Source organism: Ambystoma mexicanum, chromosome 9, assembly GCF_040938575.1.
Source record: "Ambystoma mexicanum isolate Mex_15411 chromosome 9, UKY_AmexF1_1, whole genome shotgun sequence".
In the NCBI taxonomy this organism is placed as follows: Eukaryota; Metazoa; Chordata; class Amphibia; order Caudata; family Ambystomatidae; genus Ambystoma; species Ambystoma mexicanum.
Window position 1 is genome coordinate 569,187,356 of NC_090931.1, and position 25,110 is coordinate 569,212,465.

Genomic DNA, 25,110 nt, shown 5'->3' on the forward strand with positions numbered 1-25,110 from the left:
CATTGGGCTATGTAACATCCCTTGTCTCCGTGTAAGAAGGCAATCTAACTCTGCATAATGTCTTTGTTCCCTTTTCCCTAAGCCAAAGTTTCTCCTCCAAATTTCAAAGGAAATCATTTCATTTGTCCATCACTCCATACATTACACACCCTTTCAATTCCTTTCATTATCCAACTCCGCTAGCATAGGGTCTTATTCCCTATTTGCAGTCCTGGGTTGTACCAAAAAGATGCTCCATAATGGAACCACACATTTTCTCCACCGTTGATCATCAATGACACTAATGCGTTTCTAGTAGCCTCAATAGTTGGTAGTTTTATAGCTGAATTAGGAATCTTCCCCATAGAATATATCTCTTGCAAGGAATATGGTGAGAATTTAGTTTTTTCCAAAACCATCCATAATGGTGAACAACTATCCCTCTGATCAAAGTAAAGTGCAGATTTTTTCAATAAAAACCCTTTGTAATAATTCTCTAGATTGGGGTAACCAAACCCGCCCCCTATCTGACGGCACGCATTAAAACATATCGTGGCATCCTAGGTCTCTTACCTTCTCCCGACAAACATTTTTGAAAGACAATACTCTTGAGCACTTTCTTTGTAAACCTGAGCGGTAGTGATTGAATAATATAAAGAACATTGGGCAAAAGCACCATCTTAATTGCATTAACCTTTGCCCAAATATTTAGAGTTATACAGCCCCATTTTTGCACATCTCTTAAGTACCTCTATCAATCTGACTACATTAAAGTCTACTATCTTCTTTAGATCTTGGATAAGATATATTCCCAGGTATTTTACACATGGTTGCCCATTGACTGTTCCAAGTACTCAAATCATTTGCGGAATCTAGTGGAAAAATGATCAACTTTTCCCAATTAATTTTGTGGCCTGATAATAGACCTACTTCCTCAAACATACTCTCGTCTTACCCCACTTTCTTTTGGATTAGCTAGAATTATCGTCATGTCATCTGTGTGGCATAAAACCTTAATTTCCCTGTCTCCCACTCTTGAGTCCCTGCAGTCCTCTCTCCTGCCTAATATAAGCTAAAAAAAAGGTTCCAATGCCAGATTAAAGAGGACGGGAGATAGGGGAAACCCCTTTCTTGTACCCCTGGACAAGGGAAAAGACACAGAGTTCCCTATTTACCCATACTCTAGCACTAATTGATTAATGCAATGCCTTAAAAGCCTTTAAAAAGTTGGTCCCAAACCCCATCTTGATTAAAGTAAAATCTAAAACTCCAATTAACACGGTTGATTCCTTTATCTGCATCCATAAAGATGAATAGAGTTTCCCCCAATTCATTCTTAGAAAGCCCTATAATGTCTATAATTGTTCTAATGTGGTCATAACCGTGTCTTCCTCCGCATAAACCCAACCTGAGAACAGTCAATCAGATTCCCAATGTTTTTGTGCAGCCGATTAGGAAGTATCCTAGTAAACAGTTTAGCATCTACATTCAACAGTGATGAACAGTACTCCCTCCATCAGAACATAGTTATACAAACCACATAAGAACGGAGCCAGTTCAGCACCAAAAGCTCCATAAAATTCAACTGGCAGACTATCCAGACCTGGTGATTTGCCAATATTAAGTTGGTCTATCGCATTCATCATTTCCTCCTCCCTAATAGGCTGATCAACAGCTGTCGCTTGTTCCCCAGACAATTTTGGTAAACCTATTTTCCCAAAGAATACCTCAAAATTAGCCAGTGTCTGGAATTGGGTTTCCTCATATAAGCATTTATAAAAGTTGCTAAAACATTCACATACATCTTCCCTCTTCACCATTGATGTTCCCTGTTCATCCACTATTCTCTGGACATATGACCTATCCAGCATACCTTTCAATTTATTAGCCAATAGTCGATCAATGTTATCACCTTCCTCCCAGTATTTTTGTTTCATATAAAACAAGCCTTTCTCTCCTTGTAGATCTATTTCACATCTCAATGATTCACCCGCTTTATCCATCCTTGCCTTGTCCTAGCTATTCTTTGACAACTGATACTACTTTTGTAATTTGCCAAGCTCATTTTCCAAATGATTCAATTCTTCCATCCCAGATTGCCTTGCTCAAGATGTTAGATTCATCAACCCCTCATGAGCAGTAGCCTTAAAACTATCCCATACCATTAATACATCCACTGTGCCCTCATTCACCTCAAAAAAGGATTTGATGGATGAAGTTAAATTTGTCAATGTACCCTTATCCTTCAGTATGTATGTTTTCAAATGCCATCTAGAAATAACAGACCTTGTATTTTTAAAGTTTAGTCTCATTCTAATCAAATGTAAATCCCAAAAATGTATAATCAACCTGTACCCCCCCCTGTAACTAAGCGTCCCTCAAGTAACAGCGCCACGATGCGCGAGGGCTGCTTATGCACTATACAAATGTAAAAAATACATAAATAACCTAATCATAGAATGATCCGACAACCCTCGGTCCATCATCTGCACACTAGTGGTTTTCTCAAGTCTATCCGAGATGAAAAAATGATAAATTCTAGAATGAGTCACGTACTGGTAAAAAAAAAAGAATATTCTCTCTTTCTCCTGGAGTGTAGGGTCCTTCAACTGACCCTGAAGTCGAAACTAGGTATAAACATTCCAAATGCTCTACTCATCCCTACTGCAGTGTATCTACACTGTGCTGAGCGATCTAATTTATGGTCAAGGACACTGTTAAAGTCCTCCACCCCAAACAATTTATTCACCACGCAGAGTCAGCAACAAAGAAGTTAATTTTGCAAAGAATGATTTCCCGCAATGCAGGGGCCATAAATAGATCCTATTGCCATTATGTTCCCCTCATAAAACACATCCACCAAAATCACTCTCCCTTCATCATCCATAATCACTCTCTCTATTCTCGTATCCAAACCCCTGCAGAATATTCCTACTCCTCTAGACTTCGAGACATAACAATTCAACTTTGCCTTATTATATCTTGAGCTGGTCATATAGTTCTTAGATTCCTCTACTAGATGAGTTTCTTGTAGAAGGACAATATCTGCTTTTCCTCTCCACAATCGTAAGGTCACATCCTTCCTTAAAGTTCCATGTAAAAATTGATGACCCTTTCATTTTATGCCACTTATCTCTCCTACCTGTTCTTACACCTATTCTCATATTGTAGCAATTCATTTACATGTTTAATTCTTAAACCTACCTATTTCGCTGCTAGCCAGAACTTGCAGTATAATAAAATTGAAGTTTTACAGACAGCGCTGGTGATCTAAATTATAACTATGCACTTCCAATATCTTAATTTGTGGATTTGAAAAAAATCAGATGTAACAATTGGTTTGCCAACCTTTGATGTGATACATATACATTACGTATAACACAGCCACAAAACAAACCTATAACACATACCAAACCACATTAAAAAACAATGCAAAAACATTTTTGGTACAACATTCTGCGCAATCACAGAATGACTCTTAGTTACAATATTTACAGTATCATGAAAGTTCTGAACTATTCTCCCATAGGTCTGTGCCATTATCTGTTAGCACTATGAGGTGTAATATATCCCCCATCCCCACACCTAAATGATCAAATACTCCATCTAATATCCAATTTCCAGCCACTCCCGCTACCATGTCATTTTTTTCTACATCAGCAGCCGACTAGATTAGATCTTTTTTAACCAAAAGAAACTCCCGAGTTTTTAGCAAGTCGGTCATGGCTTTGCCTGTTGAGCTTGTGGTGTCCCACAGGGTTTCTGCTTGTCTCCCACATTATTTAATATATTTACCAAGCCCTTATTTCAGTTGTTAGATGACAGGGACATACTGTACACCAACTATGCTGGTGACACTCAAATACGATTTCAACTCACGGATGACTATAAAACTGACTTTGCTATAACTCATGACATTTTTTTAATTGTTCAATGTTGGATCGCTGAAAACGGGTTAGCCCTCACTGAAACTAAAACTGAACTCCTAGTTGGGACGAGCCAAAGGTTGCCCAAATTGCCCTCTTTATATAAGAACTTTACCATTACAGGTTGTATCATTGATGTCCTGCACAAGGTAAAAACTCTTGGCATTTACTTGGACTCCTTATCTATGGATGCCCTTGTTAATGCTGTCCTTTATTCTTCTGCTTACCATCTCATGCCCTAAAGACAGATTAGACCATATATTTCTGAAGCTAATTGTGCCACTCTTACCAGGACAATAATTGGTGCCAAAACTGACAATTGTGGCACAGCACAGTGCAATATGTCTAAACCCGAAGTGTTGCAGAATCATGCTGTAAGGATTGTAACACACATTAAGTGCGGAGAGTACGGTACGGCAGCGAATAGAGCACTACACTGGCTCCCAGGGAAAGAACATTTGCAGTTCAGTATTCTCAAGACTGCTCATAAATGCCTGTTTGGGAAAAGACGAACAATGTGGGCATTGTTACGCTCACCTGGACCCCACAGGGGTGTCGATCGGACCCGGACAGCTGCGGTCTCCTTCAACGTGATGCGTAGTGCAGAGATGACTGTCTGGGCTGGCCCGCCTAGTCTTGTCTGCTGGACCCAAAGAAGTATTTTCCTGCAAGTGGAGACAGGGATTAACCACCTGTGGGTTTTAGTGATGGCCACCCAACTGTTCTCGCTCTCCCCCACTAATCACCTCCGATATCCCCTTAGTAACTTCACCTTATGTTCGTAAAAGATGAGCTCTCCATCCTGCGTGTCTTGCAGGGGCGCGTAGATACCAGTTACTTCACTGGTTTGAAGGCGTTGGGAGAGTTCCGGTAAGTATTGACGCTGAAGTCCCTGGCGGGATTGGTAAGTATCAAGTTCAAAGAGTTCAAAGAGTTTACTCTTGTCCCCTTCCTTCCTTAAATTGCAACTGAGTTCGTGAGAAGAAGGTCTCGTAGCTGCTGCTGGCGTTCAGGTAAGTGTCTGTGTTACCCAACGCTGACCGTTAACTATTGCATGCGTTAACGTGTTGTTTTTCTCCCTCTTTACAGATGCGGCATATGAAAATGTGGAGAGTTATGGAATAATACCGCCGGTGGTAAATCAGGCAAGTCTATGGTGGTAAAAGGTTGTATTTGTTGATTCCCTTGGCTCACCTTGTTTTTTCTTGTGTCCCCTAGGTGCCGGATTACGGCGAAGAAATGATGGAGACAGTGCCGGATCGGAAGATGCTGTGAGAACTGGTGAGTATGGCGCTGTGCTGGAGCTGACGAAGCGACGCGTGCAGGACTGATGTACTTTCCAGGTCCGGAGATGAAATGGTTCCGGAATTAGGTGAGGAATTTGAAATAAGTTTGTTTTCTAACCTTGTCCTTTTCTTCTTCTTTATTCTAGGAGCTCCGGATTCGAGGTGGGCGTGGCAGAAGACTGGATGCTGGCTGCAGGCACGGTGAGCGTCACGCTGCTGGATGCAGAATAACGCGAAGCATGTGCTGCTGTTCGGGTGTGGTTTAAATAGCCTCCAAAGTAGTTCCAGGTAAGAAGTTCCCTAGAGCCACGCCCGAGTAAAAAATAGTCCCTGTAACAAAATAGTCCCATCCAGGCCTCATGTAGGCTTGGACTCTTTTGCAGCATGGTCTGCATCAGGTAAGTAAAGTCTATGAGCCTGGCGCCTATGGCGCCAGGACTGATTTCTATGATGAGCCTGGCGCCTAAGGCGCCAGGACTGAACCCAGACCGCCCTTAGCCGGGGCTGCTGAAGTTTAAACAAATGTCTGGATGCCTGCTCCCGTAGCTGAGGGCCTTGGTTCTGATGCCCGGGGGTAGGCATCATGACAGGCATGCTCTCAGGTCTAAATACAGCGACTTTTTTAACAGTGGCCTGGATAAAATTGGAGGGCTGGCAAACGCTTGTTTGATTGTATTGTCCCTCAACTTTGGAATGGATTGCCCTCATGTTTAAGATTGGGGACTTCTCTTTTATCTTCCAAAAAAAAGAATAGAATTTGTTTTATTGTACTTGAATTGTTGTTTTAGTTGGATGGTGATTTGTATGTTATTCTGGTGGTTTTTATATTTGTTATAACTTATCTCCTGCTTTTATTGTGTTTTAGCTCTATCAGCTAGCTCTTATTATGCTTTTAGTTTGTGTCATTTCTTTGTACCTGGGCCTGTTTGCCTATGGGCCTAAGGTTCATTATAAATGTAACAATAAATAAATAAAATAAATATGTAAATACATGTTGGGGTGTAATACTGAAAACGGAATGCAGTGTCTCAGTCAGTATGTGGCCATTCATGTCAAATTATGTTCTATCGAATCTCCCACAGATAAAAACTTCAACCAAAACATTTGCACTGGTGATTCCACCTTAAGATTCCGAATTAAATTACTCTGGATCATGCATCAATGTAGGGCTTCAGACTCACAAGCAGTGCTGCCCATTTAAAGATAGTGAGATGTAATGGCAACAATTTATGTTGAGCATTAAATATCATCAGCACTTTGACCCTCCACTCTTGCAGCAAAGGTATTAGCCGTCACTTAATGCCCTTTTCACTAATGGAAGTTATATACATTAGTGTTCGGTACACACCGGAGTCAAAGAGGCTAACATGCCCTGTAGGTAGCCGGTTCTGAAAATTGTGCATAGCTACAATGATGTCCTTCGGGTATACAAATAACCGAATGTAGAAAAATGATGCAGTCTGAAGTGGGCAAGTACTGCAAGTTAGAAGACGATTAAAAGGGTCGCCTGAGGTAATACGTTTAACGCAACTGAATCTTCTGTACTTACTTGGCAAACTTGATGCAGAACTGAGTGAAGTATTTCCTGGTGGAGGCCAAGCTATCTCGGATGATGGGAACATTCTGCTTGATATGAAGTACGATGGACGTGACGTATGGACTTTGATCACCAACATGTTCGACGTTTTGCCACTGCATCTGGAGAAGGGGTACAACAAAGATGTTTTCAGCCAGTCCAGGCAGGAAAAAAAAGCCAGTCATTTCAGGTAAATTAGGGTGTTAATATGCGAGCAAGGATTTAATCTGGAAGTGGGCAGAGTGCAAACAAGCTGACGGAAGTAGAAATTACTTACTGTAGTGATCTTTTCATGGATTCTTCTCCCTCAGATTACTCATCTTGATAGATAACCCTATCCAACTCTGCTGTTCAGAAACATTTTCGACAGGGGGCATAGTGGACCTTGACTCAGCCGTCGATTGCCATCTCGTCTTGCTGGGCAGTCATTTGCTGGCTCCGGGCGTGACGTCAGGCGTCCTATAAATACCACGTCACTACACCCCATGCTTCAGTTCCTCCCTTTCATCCCCCCGTGCTTGAACGCTGCAGAGGAAAACGACGGGAGGGAGGCTAACCAGCCTGCAAAAAACTTAACGGGTTACATACCAAAGGGGAGACCCCACAGAAACAGTAGATTTGAAAAATGTAGTTTATTTTAAAATATTTTTAAATGATTAGTAAGATGGAAGAGGTCACTTTAGAGCCATTATCAGTAGTATCCTCACTTGGATAAAAGCGTTAAGCCACAGGAACCTTCTGGGCGGGGATGGATGAATCTGAGGTAGATAAATCCATGGAAAGAGCATTACGGTAAGTAATTTCTCCTTCATTGGATTGCTTTTCTCCCGCAGATTCCTCATCTTGATAGACTCCCCAAGCAGTTAGAATAACAGAGGAGGGCAGAAAGCATTAAACAAGCAGATTTTGCAGAACTGCTCTATCAAATCTTGCATCTGCTCCACGTGCAACATCTAAAGAGTAATGCTTGGCAAATGTATGCAAGGACGACCAAGTGGCCGCACGACACGTGTCTATAATAGGAACTCCTCTCTACAAGGCTGTAGAGGCGGAGACCCTCCTGGTAGAATGTGCTCTGATGCCGGCAGGAAGCTCCCTGCTTGCCGACTGGTAACATTCGGATATACATAAAACAATCCAACACAACAGAGTTTGCTTGGTTATGGCGAGACCTTTACAGGATAAAGAATGGGAAACGGACAACTGGTCAGTTTTTCGAAACTCGGATGTATGAGTCACTTAAAAATGTAAGGCTCTTTTGGGGACAAGACAGTGGAACCTCTCTTCCTCTTTTGAGGGATGGGGTGGAGGGTAAAAGACAGGCAGATCAATAGACAGAGAGGTGAAAATCTGAAACACCTTTAGGCAGGAAGCCAGGCTGTTCTTTGAGAGAAACTTTCTCTCAGAAGAAATGTAAGAATGGAAGTTTGCAGCACAACGCCTGCAACTCACTAAGCCTTCTGGCTGATGTAATTGCAACCAAGAAAGCTGTTTTAAGGGATAACAGTCTTACGGAACACAAGTGCATGGGCTCCAACGGAGCCACCATCAAACAAGTTAAAACCAGATTAAGATCCTAATCTGAGACAATAAAAGACATTTATTGAGAATGCTCTTCAGGAATTGGGCCATGACCGGAATAGTGAAGAAAGAACTCTGATGCGGGGACCTTATGAACACAGACAAGGCTTTCAAATATCCTTTGCATGTGATGACCCGAAGGAACTCCATCATTGTAGTAGTGGGGCAAGAGATCGGGATAATCTCGTGTGCCCTGCACCACACCTCAAATCTTCTCCACCTGCACGCGTACAGAGGTCTTCTAGACAGTCTTTGTGCAGCCAGCAACACCTTAAGTGCTTCCTCTGAGAGGCCCCAGTCATCATAAAATCGCTGTTTTGTTCTCCCCTGTTCCCCTCCCTTGCCTTGTCACGCTCTGAAACACTTGTGTACGAGCATGATAGAAATAAAATATCAATATCATACCTTATCCTCTCAAAAGTCACGTATGTAGGTTGAGGGAGTCTGGGGTTGGGTAAAGCTTTTGACCTTTCAACTTGGTTAGGAGGTCCGGACGCCGAAGCAACCGGTCAGGTGGACAGATCCAGGAGATCAGAGTACCACGTTCTCCTCGCCCAGTCCGGGGAAATCAAGATCATGGTTGCTCAAAATCTCCTCAACCTCCTGAGAACCCAAGGAATGACGGGAATCGGGGTGGGGGAAGGCGTAGTGGAGAGGGAAAGTCCAGTCCACCAAAAGCGCATCCCCCAGTGCGCCTTTCGCTGGGAATTACCTAGAGCAAAACTGTTTGCACATCCTGTTGGACTCTGTGGCGAACAGAACCACTGCTGGGGTACCACAGAGAGAGAAGACGACCTCCAGGACTTCCTGGCACACTTCCTACTTGTGTGAGACTGTGCTCTGCCTGCTCAGAGCATCCGCCAAACTGTTCTCTGTCCCCACCAGATGAACTGTCGGGACCGAGATCCGATTCTCCAGTAACCAGAACCACAGCTGCATTGCCTCTTCAGAGGGGACAGGAGCACACTGCACTTTGTTGAGGTAGTGCATGGCCACTCTGTTGTCCGTGAGGATCAGGGCATGCTTCTCCTTGAGAGATGGGGCGAAGGCAGTGAGTGCCCCAACTCTTCAGAGACGTATCCGTGACCACTCGGGTCTGAGGGTATCACTACATTTTATCCCCAGAAAAGTATCGCTGTATATATGGTCGCCTGGAATGGTCACAGGTGATATTTGGGGGGGGGGATAATTTTTTGGGGGTTTTGGGAGCGGGTCAGGTAATGTCCCGGGGCATAAATTACAAGCCTGAGAGAAGCGACTTCAATGGCGCAAGGATACACATACTGCTTATAAATCAAGGGGCTGAAGGCACACTTGGTTAAGAGACTTTTATTCCACCAGTAGCACGTTTTTGGCTGCAATTAAGTGTTCAACTCACTGAAGACTGCTTTGAAATAACACTGGCAGGCACTTGCAGCACTGTTGATAAAGCATGTGAAAAGAGATCCCAGGAGGATGTGTTTAAGGTAGGGAGGAGCAGGTAGTGGGTGGAATTAAGCATAGGAAGTAGTACGGCCATGGGCAGACAATTGGTGGGTAAATAACCAAACACCCCAAGCTGTGTGTCACTCCTCATATCCCATCTCTCCCCTAGCTTACGCCAATGCAATAGATTTTAGCTTATAGGTGACGCTGTAGAGCCACCTATTTGCAGAAATAAAAACTGCCACCATTAAAATGGGAGAAAATGGAAGATCATGGAAATACAGGTATGGATATAAAAGCGAAATAAGGATCCCAAACACAGTCTATGTTACAATTTTAGGGCCTGTGCGTTTGTTTACATCCTTTGAAAGGAAAGGTGTGCTCGTTGCAGAGGACGGATGGTTTTAGGCTGCAATAATTACTCCAAGGAACAGACTCAATTAGGTATGGCCGGAAGCATTGAAACTGGAATGATGCCAAGCACCACCCCCTGTACACCAGGGCAGATATAGAATGCTTTGTCTCTGTAGGCTTCTCCTCACATTGCTCTCCTGGTAACTGACCAAACCCAAATCACTGTATGTGCCCCAAGTGGGCCCATTACTTAACTGCATAGGGATCTTGAGCAAGGGCCATCCTTGAGGAATTATCATGATGTGAAATGGGCTCGAAGCCAATGGCAACTGCAAATCCACTACACCCGATCTGCAGCCAGAGCCCTCCCCTTGGCCAGAATAGATTGGCCAGTGAACGGCCTACCACATCCATGCACCTTTGGCTAGCAGGGTGAGCTGGCAACCCGCAGCAAAGGACATCAGCTGAGGTCTATATCTATCTGTGCACGGACGTGCCTGTGTATCCACTCTGCGAGACGCACCTCCTTCCCTCAGTTACGCAAACGGTTGAATGCGTTCCTCGTACCATTGGTAACCTAGAGATCTGGCAACAAGGTAAGAAGAATACCATCTCTTCTCAATCCCCTCTTCTTCACTGTTTATCCTCCCCTTCCAACGCCCACCCACTTCCTACCCTCTCTAGGATGTCCCACATGTGGCCACTGTTGCACTGACTCCAACAAACGGTCTTTCAAAAGTTGAATCACTTGCGTTCCCACCCGCGCCTCACATACCAGCATACCCAACGTAACCACCATTCCATTCCGGTCCCACTTATTAAGCCCCACTTTCGCTAGGCTACTTCCACCAACCCGCATCGCACTGCTGCACACCATCTACTCACCTTTACTACACTTGGTGCACGCCATGCTACTCCTCCTGTTACCCATCGTACACCATTCTTGCCATCCTTGGATATTCCCTGCCGGAGCCCTCCTTCTACCAGCTTCAACGCCAACTTTGGTTTGAAAGGCTGCCGAACGACCGGAGCTACAGACGCACATAGGCACTCCCCCTGTTACTCCTCCCCTACTCCATTCTTGCCCAATCTACCCAGCCCTACTAGATGCATCACCACTACCAAAGCACCCGAGTGCTCGCGCTTCACTAATGCAAGTAACATACACAAGGGCCAGCCAACACGACCGGCCTCCCCCTACCGCCCTTCCTTCCCCAACTGCTTAGGGATATGTGACAAACCTGAAGGTGTCTCACTAGCAAGTCCCCAAGGATCAGTCATCCAGGTGGCCAGAACAAGGCCATCGCTATTGGATCCAGTTCCTGGGGGTGGACCAGTGCAGGAGGATCACCTAGGTGAGGGGTCTTCTGGGAGTGGAAGTGGGACACCAAAGGGTGAGATGCCGTACACCTTTTCTTATGACACTGTTTCCCCACCCTACTACGTAAAGTATCTATAAACTCCACTCCCCCCCTTTCTTAACACAAACACTTTTTCACAGACCAATTACCATGAAAGACAACACCAGAGCCATATACCTAACATGTCCCAACACAAGGGTCAGCCAGAGTCGGGCAATTGCCGATAATTACTGTAAGAAACCTGAGGGTATTCTCCCGAGTAGACCTTGAGAATCCCTTATTCAAGTGGCCTGGGAAGGGCTGGCCTTCTCAGATCACAACCGTGAGGGTGGAAAAGCGAGGAGGATCACCTGGGTAGGGGAAGCCAGAGGTCTGCTCGGGGAAATGCCCCAGGTGAGACGCGGTATGGCACCCGAGAGGAAGAAGGAGAGGAGGACGAGATCCCAAGATCTTTATAGGTTATGATACATCTGCCTCACTTCCTCCCATTAAAACTCTCCTTCCCAAATCCAACAACTCCTCTGTACATAACCAATCCTCTAAGGTCCCAAACCCCATTGCACCCAGAAACTATCTCTCCCAGAATCCCTGTTATCCTGTTCCCTGCCCGAATACTGCCAATTGTTCTTCTCCACGTCCCTCTGATTATTCTTACTCAAACACTCCCGAATGTTCTTTTCCCCATCGCTCTGGTTATTCTTTTCCAAACACTCAGATGAAACACTACTGTTCCCAAAATCGCCCTTGTTTATTTCAAGATATTAACCCTGGTCCTTCCTGTTTGCTTTACAAACCCTACCAATCTCACCCTTCTGACACCCTAAGATGAAGAATATATTTTCACATGACAAACCCTTTCTTTTTGACACAAACACTTTCTTACCCCATGGAAGACAGCAGACTAACCCCAGAGGTGTTTTTACCTGACATGTCTGACACAAGAGTCAGGTAGAGTCAGGCAATTAACCTGAATCTCACACACCCGACAGTCCTTTCCTTTCCCCACACGAATAAAAGGTGGAGCACGAAAGCACACTACGAGCAAGGCAGAATGCACAACGTGCGAGCTAACGCAGCACTGCAGTTCAAGAGGTGTCAAAAGACAGCGAATACAGAGAGGGCGACAAGGAGAGAAGTGACCTTGCCCTTTCCAATCCACGCCTGTGAAAATTCTGCAAATGGAAACATAAGTCAGCAAACAATAGCAAGCATGTGTTGCAGCAGATAGTACATGAGACTATCCTCTGCTGATAACCAAGCTGAGGAGTCTCAAAGGAGAAGAGAGCCAACCTGTTCATCACAGCCAGTGAGTTGAGGGAAAAGCCGATAAGAAACCGAACTGTGTTGAACGATAATAGCCAATGTCTAAACTGAACTTTCAAAAGCTAAAGAGGGGGAAAACAAGCAACAGAGGAGGCTGGCACCAAGTGGATGCTGAGTCATGATTACTCTGGGCGATTATCCAATGGTAGAAAGACAACCGTAACAAGAAGGCCTTGGGAAGATGCAAAGAAAGGTAAAAGCGGTCATACAGTGGTCTTGTAAAATCCTCTGTACCATTGAAAGTCTTTGACCGGCAGATGATTACGAAAGCTAAGGGAAGTTTATCCTGCATGATGAACATTAGTACATGAACTGTGTGCTAAAAGTTGGTGAGAGTGAACCCGGCAGAAGAAAGCCGACAAAAGGGGCGGAGCATGAAGAACTGTTAATAAAAAGACATTAAGATTTGGGAAAGTAAGAAAATCCACAGTGAACCCGAAGGAGGGAGGCGAACGCCTGAAAGGGGTCCGAGCCCGAAAGAGGAAGATCCGGGATGGACAGTTGTCAACCAAAGTGCATTGAAAAAGAACGGTTTGTGTAATAACTTTTTTTTTTAAAAAGGAATTGCTCGAAGGATTGGTAAATACAACTTTGTGAAGGGTCTGCGCCCAGGAGAGGGGCACACAGGTGTGAAACCATCACCCAAGGCATACATGAAGCAGAACCTTGTGTTTGTTTGTTGGATACATCAGGCCTCCAAGGCACAAGACTATTTATTGAAAAGAAACTTTGCCCTCGAGGAACGTGACAGCTGATGCGGATCTGTCGGCTTGTGCTGGGAAAGCTTGAGAGTGTGCTGTGCTCAGGAAATCCACTTTGTCCCGTGCTCAAAACGTGGGGAAGGGAGACCCCCGGAAAATCACATCCTGACTTACTATTGTGAACACTTCTTTCTTTATGGAAACCCTATCCCACACTCTTTCTGTAATTAGTTGTAAGGATTTCGCAATAGGTTTTTTCTTTAGTATAGGCCCTTTATATTTGACACAATGCCACTTGGACTGCTTTATTTTTCATTTAATGGTCGACGCTTGCTCCTATCTTAGATTTAGCTTAGGCGTTTTTCCACCCTGCGTTCATTGTTCAATAAACATCCTTGAACTGTGGTCACTTGTGTCGGTCTTTACTCTTGCCACCATGAGTTCCTTACATTACACATAACTGACTTCCCTTCCGTTTCCCCATTGGGATAAAAGGCGGAGCACAAAAGCACACTCTGAGCAAGGCCAGATGCATGAGGAAGCAGCTATTCCAGGACGCCAGTTCAAACAGAGGCGAAAGGCGGCGAGACCTGAAAGGACGACTAGGAGGGAATTGCCCTTGCCTTTTTCAACCCAGACCCGTGGACCGTAAGACCGGGAATTGCAGGTGACGAATTGTGGGAAGCGTTACATGGGACCCTTCCACACTGATAGCCAGGGCGGGAAGACGCAGTTGCCATCGTAGAACCATCCTCGACTCCAGAGGCAAGAGACGCCAACAGAGTTCAGCACAGCCGGCGAGTCGGAAAGAACTGATAATAGACCAGACATTGTTGTGCTCAAGGTTGCAAAGAGCAACCTTGTATGAAGAAAGACTAATGGGCAAAGGTCCTTTGTAAGACAAATTGGCATTAGAGTTGGAGTGGTCCGGCGCCACGTGGGCGCTCATTCGAAGGACTCTGACTGGTACCCCGTTCCTGAACAAGGAGAATGTATTCAACTGGGAAACTGAAGTGATCCTACAATGAGCTCTCTTGAATCCCGTGCATAGTCCAAAGTCTTTGGTTGTTGTAGAAACTACAAGTACCAAGAGGCCCTCTGGGATGCCGGCGTAAGGTGTCAAAGTTGTCATACGAGGGTCAAGCCAAACCCCTTGCATGTTGTGGAGTTAAATGTGAACCCGACTGAGGAATGCCTGCGAATTAGGGTGAGCATTAATACACCTGTGAACATTGTGACAACAAGTCTGAACCTGACTGAGGGATGTCCACAGTGAGTGGTTGGTCTGAGCCCAACTGAGGTAGGCCAACGTTGAGAGAAGGATCAGAGCCTCTGCTGAGGGGGATCCAAGGGTGAGGATTTATCACCCAACGTGAAGATTAGCAGAAGAACTTTTGTTTTGTTGTTAATGGCATATCAGGCCCTCTGAAGCAAGAGACTTTGTATGAGAGACTTGGACACAGAAGGTCCTAATATTGAGAAAAGGAACTGTAATCTTGTGCAGTTTTTGTAGTATAGGCCCGTTTGACTAGACTCCATGACGACTGTATTATTATTATTTGATGGTCGTAGCTTGCTCCAATCTTAGATTTAGGTTTAGATTAGGTGTTTATCGCACACATTTTTACAGTTTAATAAACACCCCTTAACTGTGATCCCTTGTGTCTTACTATGAAGTTCCAAGAACAATCGATTGTGCGCAAGCCCGGTCACATCAAATAAATAGGTAAGACCCATTTATATTTCAACCCTTCTATGAGGGGTTATAACCAGAACTTTGCACTAAGTTTGTTTAATCTATTCTTTTGCAGAACGTATTGCACTACATATGAACGCGTACAGTGTTCAGCAACTGAGGTAATTCTTCATACATAGTTATTCCAGGATGTGAGCGCTGGCTTGTGGTTGACGGTCCCAAGGAAGGTGCGCCCTGCCTGGCGACCGAAGAGCCCAACCTTTCGGCGCTCCCGGAGCCAGCGGACTCACGGCGCTTGGCCTGGTGTTGGGCCCCTCGCGCCGGGGCGCCCGCACAGGACTTAGAAGCCCGCTCTGACCCTTTCTTCTTCTTCTCACCCGTTGAGCCCTTCTCCAACCAGCTAGCGAGACGGGTTCGACGGTCCCTCATGGTCCGCTCCGACAAATTCTTGCAGAACTGGCAGTCCTTCTCTACATGAGTCTTGTCCGCATGAAGACAGTAGAGGCATCGCGAATGCTCGTCCTCCTTAAACACGTTGTGCAGCCCGCATCCAGGGCAGCTGCGAAACAGCTTGGGTCCGGGTGACGAACTCGCATCCTGGGCCATCTCGAAGTAGGCCGCAAATCTTCTGGAATCCTCCAAAAGGTTGATTCGACGAAATCTTCACCCTTGAGGAGCGTAGGAAAATCCCGCAACGGGTACCCGTTAACGGGAGTAGAAACGGTGGAGCTTGAGGCTCGATTAACCGAAAAAATGTGAAAATTCACCTGAAAAAGCACGAAAACGCAGCAAAAGCTCGAGAGCTAAGCACGAGGACTCCCAACACTTGAACATGCGGTAAAAATCTGAAGATGGCTGCCAGAGGCGGGGCTTAGGGAGATGGCAGTCATTGGCTGTGGTCAGTATGACGCAGAGATCAGTGATTGGTTACTACTACGAAAGACAGATCAGAAACGAAACTGATACTCATTTTTCTTTACCGAGGATTCCCAGCCTGACGACGGGGAATATTCATGAGCATGTGAATCCATGCCAGACCCCATGCTGGAGAACTTTGAAAATAATTTGGATCCTTTTCATAAAAGTTAGCCATAAAGGTCATTCTTTTCATTACTCCGTCTATATCTGCAGAGCTCCATTCTTTGGGGCTTGGTATGATAACAGTCTGAGGGGTTAGGCCCATATCCACATCTGTGGGAGGTGTTACCTTGGTTTTAGGGGCAGGCTGAGGTTCTTTAGATCGCTTCACAGCCTTGTCTTCCCCATGCATTTCTTTAGGAGTGTGGGGATCTTTAGAGGATTTCTTATGGTGTTTACCCCCTCCCCCATGGGCAGAAGTGGTCTTTCCAGACTTTTTGGGGCCTTCCGATATGGTCTCGAGGGAGACGCAGATTACAAGTTAAATGTTTATCTACCCATGGGAACTTTCTGTTACATTTGGGGCAGAATTTAAATGGAGTACTCTCCATATGGTCAAATTATGGCAGTGGGGTGAATAATATGTAGGAAAAGGGGAATGTATTCTACATATAACCTCGCCCCACTCTCCCTACTGACTGGGCCGAGGGCCGGCGTGGCCTTCCAAGGCCAAGGGTCCATTGCGGCAGTCTGACGGAAGTCTCTCCGATCCTCACCGGCGTCGTTCATCGGCGTTCGGTGGACAAAGGATAGGAAGAAATCTAACGTAATTGAAAGTAGATAAAGGCTTTACGCCGAAAGCAAATCCGCAAACATGCATCCGACTAGTATGGCAGAAAAAAACAATCTGGAGGGACCTACACACTTGAGGCATCATGGGTACAGTGGACGTCACACTAGGGATATTACTGGCACGCCCCTTTTTCGAGTTTCAAAAACAACAACTGTAATACTCTGCAGCTTCCACTAGATGTCGGCCTATGTACAACATGTGATCTAAGCAGATTCTACAAGCCTCAGAAATATATATGTATGTGGACTAATTTTAAGGAAGACATAGATGCCTCTAACCTCAGGTACACAGGTTACATTTTTATCTTAAGGATGTCCTTCAAAACAAAGACAATGATATTGAAACACTGGCACATTTTGGCTAAAGGCCCACACAGATTAAGGCAAAGTCGGGCAGTCAGTCGTGCTGCTCGTATTTGAAGGACTCTCACAAGGACTCGGGCTGATTGTAGGCAACTGTACCTTTTAATTCTCCAGCAATGTGGTGACAGCCGTTTCCGGAGTCTGAAGGGCTCCTCCTTCAACATCATTAGAACCCCAGTGGATCCGTGAAGTGGCCAGAAGTGGGGGCAAAGTTGACTGCAGTCAGGCAAGCGGGAAACAGGTGAGTAGAGCCTCAATCTCCTTTTCTCTGTATAGCTACTGCCCTAAAAAATTGATTTAGCTGAATCCTGCACTTGAAGAGTATTGGGAGAGGCACTGCAACAGCACACCCAGCCCCCACCGTTTCTATCCCCCGGTTTAACTTTACATCTGTGGATAAGTGAGTTTAGGGAACCAAAGTGAGGAGACTGAGGGGCTTACACCCTTTGATCCACTACTTCTTAACAGACACTGGCGAGTCGGCTTCCGAGCGCATAAGAGTAAATTCTGTGTTAAACAAAGACTTTTCCTATGGAACGGATAACACCACATTGACTATGTCTGAGACAGCCACAGCTGCCGAGGCAGCTGCCAACCTCGGGTCTCCATGCAAAGAATCTGCCCCGCAATGCCCCATCGATGTATGCATAGAAATTGGCTCAACGACCTCATTTTACAACAACATTCTAGTGTCCAGATGCATGTGACCCTCTTTTGCCATCTGCCACCACTACAGAGTTAGACGTGGATAGTGATTTAGAGGACACTGCTACACCTCTAGATGCCTCGGACAAACTCACACCCCCTCCAGTACCTGCTGACAGCGATGGGCCGCCGGCACATGTTAAAGAATACTACAACAACAACGCCCATTTGGAAGGTGTGGGTGACCTGAAGGACCAAGCCAGACCTACATTTTTGGGGCGCTGCCTCAAAACAATATTAACAGAACACATAACTTCAACTCATGGGCATCTATCCTGGAAACCTAGGGGGTTGACTCCAGTTACATTAAAAGCCAAACAACGTTTTTTCTACACGCGCCCCAACTCTGCTCCCACATCGAGCTCTAACAGCGCCCCTTTAGCTCCATGGCTCCTGTGAAGGCCTTTCACTAATGTAACTGTTCAGGCACAAACTGAAGACCTAACGCAAACAAATGAACAGGACAACAAATTTGTCATTCCTCCTTCCTGTTCGGATTCTAACATGGAGATGATAAATCAAAGTCAAACTCCATTGGAGTGCTCTAAGGAAGGCGAACTGCATGGAGGCACTGGGGGGGCAGGGGGCTGATGCACTGGTGCGCACAGCGTCCCTTATGCCTGAGCTGCCAATAGACTGCGTGAATGGACACCTTAAGAGACCTAACTCAAATGCTATGCTCAATCCAAAAGAGGTGGATAGCCTTGTTCTTCCAGATTCAAAAAGGCAACCTCTGCACAATACGAGCACTGAAAACCGGCCTTGTACCACTTGTAAACGCCATAGATTAACACCTAATAAGGATAATACACTCTCGACAATAGCTCCAGTGATGTCCGACGAAGACCTGTTATTAGACCTTGTAGCAGCCCAGTATGAGGAAAACACCTCATCTACACCATCTATTGATGCAAACATGATCGCAGCCTTCTCCCTCATCACGGCCCCTTTCATGAAGCTATACAAAGCCATCGCAAACCAGCTAAAAGATCAATCCACCATCTTGGCCATGCCACACTCCAAAATGTTTATTGTCGAGGGCTTTATCTCGGCTCTCCAGGGGAACATGGACAAAAATTCAGAGCACAAAAATTTTTAAGATCATCTATGCTTCTAAACAATCAGAAAGGCTCTCTTGATACATGACACCACTGAAAATAGTTCTCGAGTTCCTCCTGATGAAGACCACAAGACCTTCTTCCCCTCTACAGCCCCTTCTGCACTAGAAGGAGCAACACAAGTCGACAAACAGGACTCGGCCGCTGTTGCACCAGCTTTTTCAGAATACAACAAAGGACCCAGATGCAAAGCGTCATCAACCCGGCAAGGTTCCGAAATATATACTCAGAACTCTTAAGATTCAGGATGTTTGGGAAGTTGTGGATCTTACCAAACCGTCCCGACCCAATAACATCAAAGACCCGGCTGGGCCGCCGGGCCAAGGGAACGCTAATAATCAACCAAGGTCCAGCATAAATACATCTGCATTGCCAGTCGCCCCCTGCCCGACTTCTGCGTCATCAAAAACGTATGACATTTTCTTCAAATTCCCAGATCTTTCAAATCACGCAGGGAACGTGGGCCAAATTCCTTTGACAAAAAGAGTAACTTGGAAGAAACCGCTTTCCAAACACACTGACTCTACTAAGAAGATTGATCTCCCGAGACCTAAATGACTGGTCTCCAAAATAAAGAACATTAAAGACTTGGAACATCTCTCGTCCAACTCGCAAGTTAACACCAGGGAAAACAACAGAGCCGCCCCCCAGGAGAAACAACCTGGCTTATTACATCGAACAGCCACAGAAGACCACCACACTAGATTAGTCATGGCACCCCGAACCTCGGAGCACGTCTCCGGGACAGCAGCCAATTTTCTACTCAAGCAATCCTGGTATAAACTCGCAAAAAGACCTATTAAGTGACACAGACAACCTGATGAACCTCTCCACCTATTCAGAAGACTGGGAAGACGTTGCCCTGACATAGGTCTCATTGGCAGAACGTCTGGCTATCCTCAGGTCTAACTATAACCACAGTGTCCAATCCAGTGATAGAATGGAGGAAGAGAGCATGGAAGACCAGGAGGACATCATTGATTGGCAGGAGGAACAGGAGGAACCTTAAGAACTTTCCCCTCCACAGGCATTGCTGTTAACATTGAAGGTTAAAGCCTCGATGTCACTTGGGTCACTTACACGTCCAAGGGGAATAAGCAGCGGAACTCATTTGAGCCACCAAGAGACTGCTACAGAACATTAGAACAAAGAAGCAGGGATCTCAGTGGGCAGGCACATTGGACAGATAATGTTACTACACATAGGGGCTCGAGACCAGCTAAATTGGCCCAATTACCTCGATTACAAAGAGATGAAGAAGTAAGAGGAGATGACACAATCCGCATGTCACTCGAAAGAACACTACACAAAGGATAATTTGATCCTTAACAGAGCGAATGTCTTAAGACTCTTTCATAGCATCAGATCACTTGCAACCATTCACTCTAGGGATCTTCACTTGATCGACTTCCGTGAGGAGTCCAGAAAAGAAAGTGATCATTTACTTATCTTCAGACAGAATTAAGAGACTTCGAGAAAGAATCTCCCTTACTAAATACCATGGGATTTTCCTTAAAAGAGGTAGCATACACAGAGCCCCAGGAGATAGGAGAGGCGTCTGAATCGATCAGAAGGCCCACAAAAGACTTTGAAGAGCGGACTAGCAGACCGACCAGCGTGGAACGTAAACGCATTTCATGGAACGTGGCCCCAAGGGATCAACAGCCTGACGCGAGATGGCTACAACCAAACAAGTTTAAAATTGTGTTGGATAACAATAACGGATCACTAGACAAAAGCAGTGTCTGCAGGTGGATGAAGAGGTCGAAGAAGGGCATTGGTTGGCTGGTACCTTGGCATTGCAAACATAACGCCTAAAGTCTGGGATGAAATCAGTACAAGGATACCTCACATTAGGATGCTGGAACACGAGAGGTTTCAAGCACCTGTTTGGTGAAGGGTCGGTAACATTTGAAGGCTTTGATGTGGTGTGTCTCCAAGAGACCTGGTTAAGGGACACAACTCTCCTTGACGGCTTCGCCACCTACTTAAACCCGGCAACAAAAGGGCCTTTGGGAAGACCCATGGCAGGACTTCTATTACTTCTAAACAACCTGAGTCGGCTCAGAGTAATATGGGCTCAGAACATCTCACGCCTAATTCAAATTGTACTTCTGGGGGAATAAAATGCTCCAGGGATAGCAATACTGGGGAGCTGCTAATCTGCAATCTGTAATGGAACATCAAAGCAGAGACATCGTCCACTTTAACAGGTTATGGAGGAAATGGATAACGCAAGGGTAATTAAGCCTAATTTGAACATCATCCTGTGTAGCGACTTAAACATTCACTGTTTTAACACCCCTTTAAACCTCATAGAGAGACCAGGACTTGATGTGCAGGCAGCAGAACTACAAGGGTTGAGGTGGCAAAAGGAATTGTCCTCAAGAAACATCTTATTATTCAATGGCGCAGTCACAGGGGATACCCTCCCAGCACTACCTGGAAACAAGGCAGAAACACCCAGATATCGGATTACATCTTCGTTTTTATGACAATCTGCACATATTTATAAAGGACATGGTGGTCACTCACTCTTCTACCAGCAATCATAACATCTTAAAGATGAAAATCTCATGCAAGGGGATCAAAGGACCAGAAATCAAGGCACAAAATCTTAAGAGTTCAGCCTGGAAGGAACAGACTAAAACTGACAAGCGAAAAGATCTCAGTCCTAACAATATATCTAGGAGACTTCAGGGAAGGTGGAGACATAGATTATCCAAAATACATGTCTACATATGTAGAAAGAAGATCAACAGGAGGGAAAACATCTTTTACCCACAAACATAAGTTTGACATGGCGATATCAATGAGGAAGAAAGAACTGAACCGCATTAAAAGAGCTTATAAAAAACATCCTTCTCCCCAAACCGTAGATGCTGTTAATAAAGGTACTTCACGCTACAGAAACTGGCTGAAACAATACAAATATACACTACATCAACATGATGCAGAGTATATGCTGAAGCTCGTAGCCACAAAAAACTCTAGAGAAATGTGGCAAATCTTCAGCTCTATGGACGCACCCTCAGCAGAATATATTATCAAACTCAATCCCGGCTGGAGACTGGGTAACCCATAGTCGATCAAGCACATGGCCAAGACCGAACGACAAAAATGGCTATTCGAAACCAGCAGTGAGGACATCCTCGAATTGATAAAAAAACTAGCAATTTGAGAGCGGCCTGTCCCAACGGCCTGACAAGCATGATCCTCAAAAGGTACCCAGAAAAATGGGCTGACTTTACGTGCAACTTGCTCCACATGATGAAACTAAAGAGGAAAATACCCGCTTATTGGACTACCTAAATTGTAGTTCCAATTTTCAAGAAGGGCGATAGGTCATTTGCATCTAATTACAGGCCTATCGCCCTTCTCGATCTCATCAGTAAGATATTTGCAGCCTTGATACTGAAACACCTTATTGCCTGGAACAAGGAAGCAAATCATCGGGATTACTGGCAGGCGGGCTTTGAAAAGGGAATGGGCAAGGCCCTGAATCTGTTCCTGATCAACATTTGAAGATGAGAATATTGCCCAAGAACAGTAACAAGCTCTACCTGGCCTTGGTGGACCTTTCCCAGGCTTTTGATTCAGTGAACCGACAGACCCAATGGTCTAAGTCAAGGTTGTCCAACCTACGGCCTGTGGTACACAATGCGGCCCTCCAAGCCGTTGTATGTGGCCCGCAAGGCTGAAGTCTAAAGAAAAATAAATAAAGTGCCTGCGTGCAAACTGTAACTTCCGCTGATGACCCCATTCATGGGGTAATCAGAGGAAGTTACAGTCCTCAGCAATGAAGCGGTTAATTTGACCGGGTCATGGCTGAGGACTGTTACACCACGACCCTGTTTAATTTATTTATTTATGCAATGTTTGTCGGATACCTCTTTCCGACAAACATTGCATAAATAAATAAATTAACTGGGTCGTGGCGTTACAGTCCTGGTGAGTTCATTAGATGAGCTGAGCATTCATCAGCCCACACAAGTTCCCTAGAATCGAGGGCTCTGATTGGCCTGTAGAACGTCTGTAAGACAACCAGAGATTCTGATTGCACTGCCAATGTATGCCCACGTGCTGAATGCACCATTTCAAACCCATATTTGAAAAGAAATCTTGGGGGGGATCCTCTCCCCCCCAAACCCTCCCTAGATCCTTATAGCTCCCTTGCTACGCTCGGTTCAGAAAAATATGAACACATACACACTGAAAGAAATCACAAGCAACTAACCTTTGATCACTGCCCTGACAGCAAAAGCTATCTTTGGGACGGTATGGCTATCACTGCATGTGATGCTATAAAGTCAAAGGTCACAAAATATCGCTTTTTAATATACTGCTTTGGGTGAGGTTGTTGACTTTCGGCTCGCCGGCCCACTGGGCGACAAAAAGTTAATGCTTCGGCCCCACCTTCAAAAAGGTTGGACAAACCTGGTATAAGTTAAGTGCTTGGGGCTGCCCCACCGACTTGCGAGAAGCCATGGAGGCCTTACATTCAGGAACGACGATCCGAATAAGGCTGAACAAACTACAAGACACGACTAATCCGATCAACAAGACTTTCACCTCGCACCCGCAATCTACAATCTATATACATCTGATATGGGAGACGCCTTCAAGGGGATTAGGCGTTTCCCGCCACCCATCTCAGGAACACCGATAAGTAGACTCTTGTATGCCAACGACATAGTGATCATAGATGAGACACCCATATGCCTCCAGTGCTAATTAGAGGCACTGGCTTCCTACTTGTCAGCTAACGACGTTCGGATCAATACACTAAAACCTGCTGTTTTAACCTTTGGCAGGTTCATAAATGTAGAAATAATTCCAGAGACTACCCAGATGACATATCTAGGCATATCTGTGAATGACAGCCCCAGTGATGACCCTCGAGAGGACGATTTAAAAAGGAAAACAAAGATTCTCTCAGCACAGGCAAAACTCATTAAATCTCATCATTGCAAACTTTCATTGGTTCGTGTGATTACATTTTACTGCATGACAGTCATTCCCATCTTGACCTATGGGGCAGAAGCATCCCTTGCACGGAGTTGGAAAATGTGGCAAGTCCTGGAGGGAACCTTTTGGAGACATGTCCTCGGTCTGCCTAATTGCAGGCTTGTAACAGTGATCCGGAAAGAGCTGGGTCTCACCTCGCTGTTGGCAGTATCTCTCTGGAAGACTCTCTCATTCTACCAGAAATGTTTATTGTCGCCCCCAAAAGGAGGGTTTACTTCACTTGAACAAGCACTACAGTCAAGCAGGGAACACATACTGGTAGAGTGGAGCGATAAATGCAGAGGTTTACTGGCAACAATTAATGTAACAGAGAAACAGCTTAAAGAAAATCCAGACCTGGTGAAACGTAAACTCTACGATCAGGATTGGATTGATACTTTGGACTCAATTACCACTTTCAAACTTTATGGGAAGCACTGCTTCGCTTCTACCAGACAAGGTTCTACACTACAATATCTAACAAGGTTCCCTTCAGATCACTTACGGAGTCAACTGTTAAGACTGCGCTTTAATCTGTTGCCAACACGGGAGGTTCTTGCAGTTAGGAAAGCAAAGGAAGCAAGAGTTTATCACTGCAGATTGTGTAACTACAAAGAGGAAACTATGCACCATTTGGTCATTATCTGTCCTGTTGTGTCCCACATGAGATCCAATTTGTTGGGCAGATTTTTTGTTGAGAACTGAACCCTAACAAGGTGTGACATTTGGGTTCTACTGTTGCAAGGAACCCGGTTCTCATTGACTCTCGCATTGCTGGGATTTGTTTCAATAATTGTTTACATACTTGACAAAGGTCTTGATGCTTAGTCCTGATGGTTTTGGTCAATCGTGGAGGACTTTGTGTTTTGATTTGTAGGTTGATTAACTTTATATTGAATTCGTTTTTTCTCCTCTCAAACTTCATTTGGTTGATGACTAATGTGTGTGCTAACTACAACAGTCTGATCTGTAAAAGCTACAAGGTTTCAATTGAAATCA

The 25,110-nt window shown here is 45.1% G+C and overlaps 1 protein-coding gene across 1 annotated transcript in view; it reads right to left on the reverse strand.

The window, feature by feature from the left end:
- The window catches only part of VPS53 (VPS53 subunit of GARP complex), a 1,349,775-nt gene that overhangs the window by 230,518 nt on the left and 1,094,147 nt on the right, over positions 1-25,110 (reverse strand). Inside the window, exon 18 of the mRNA XM_069615168.1 lies at positions 6,741-6,889. Within this exon, the coding sequence (XP_069471269.1) occupies positions 6,741-6,889 (149 nt within the window). The remainder of the gene's footprint in view (positions 1-6,740; positions 6,890-25,110) is intronic.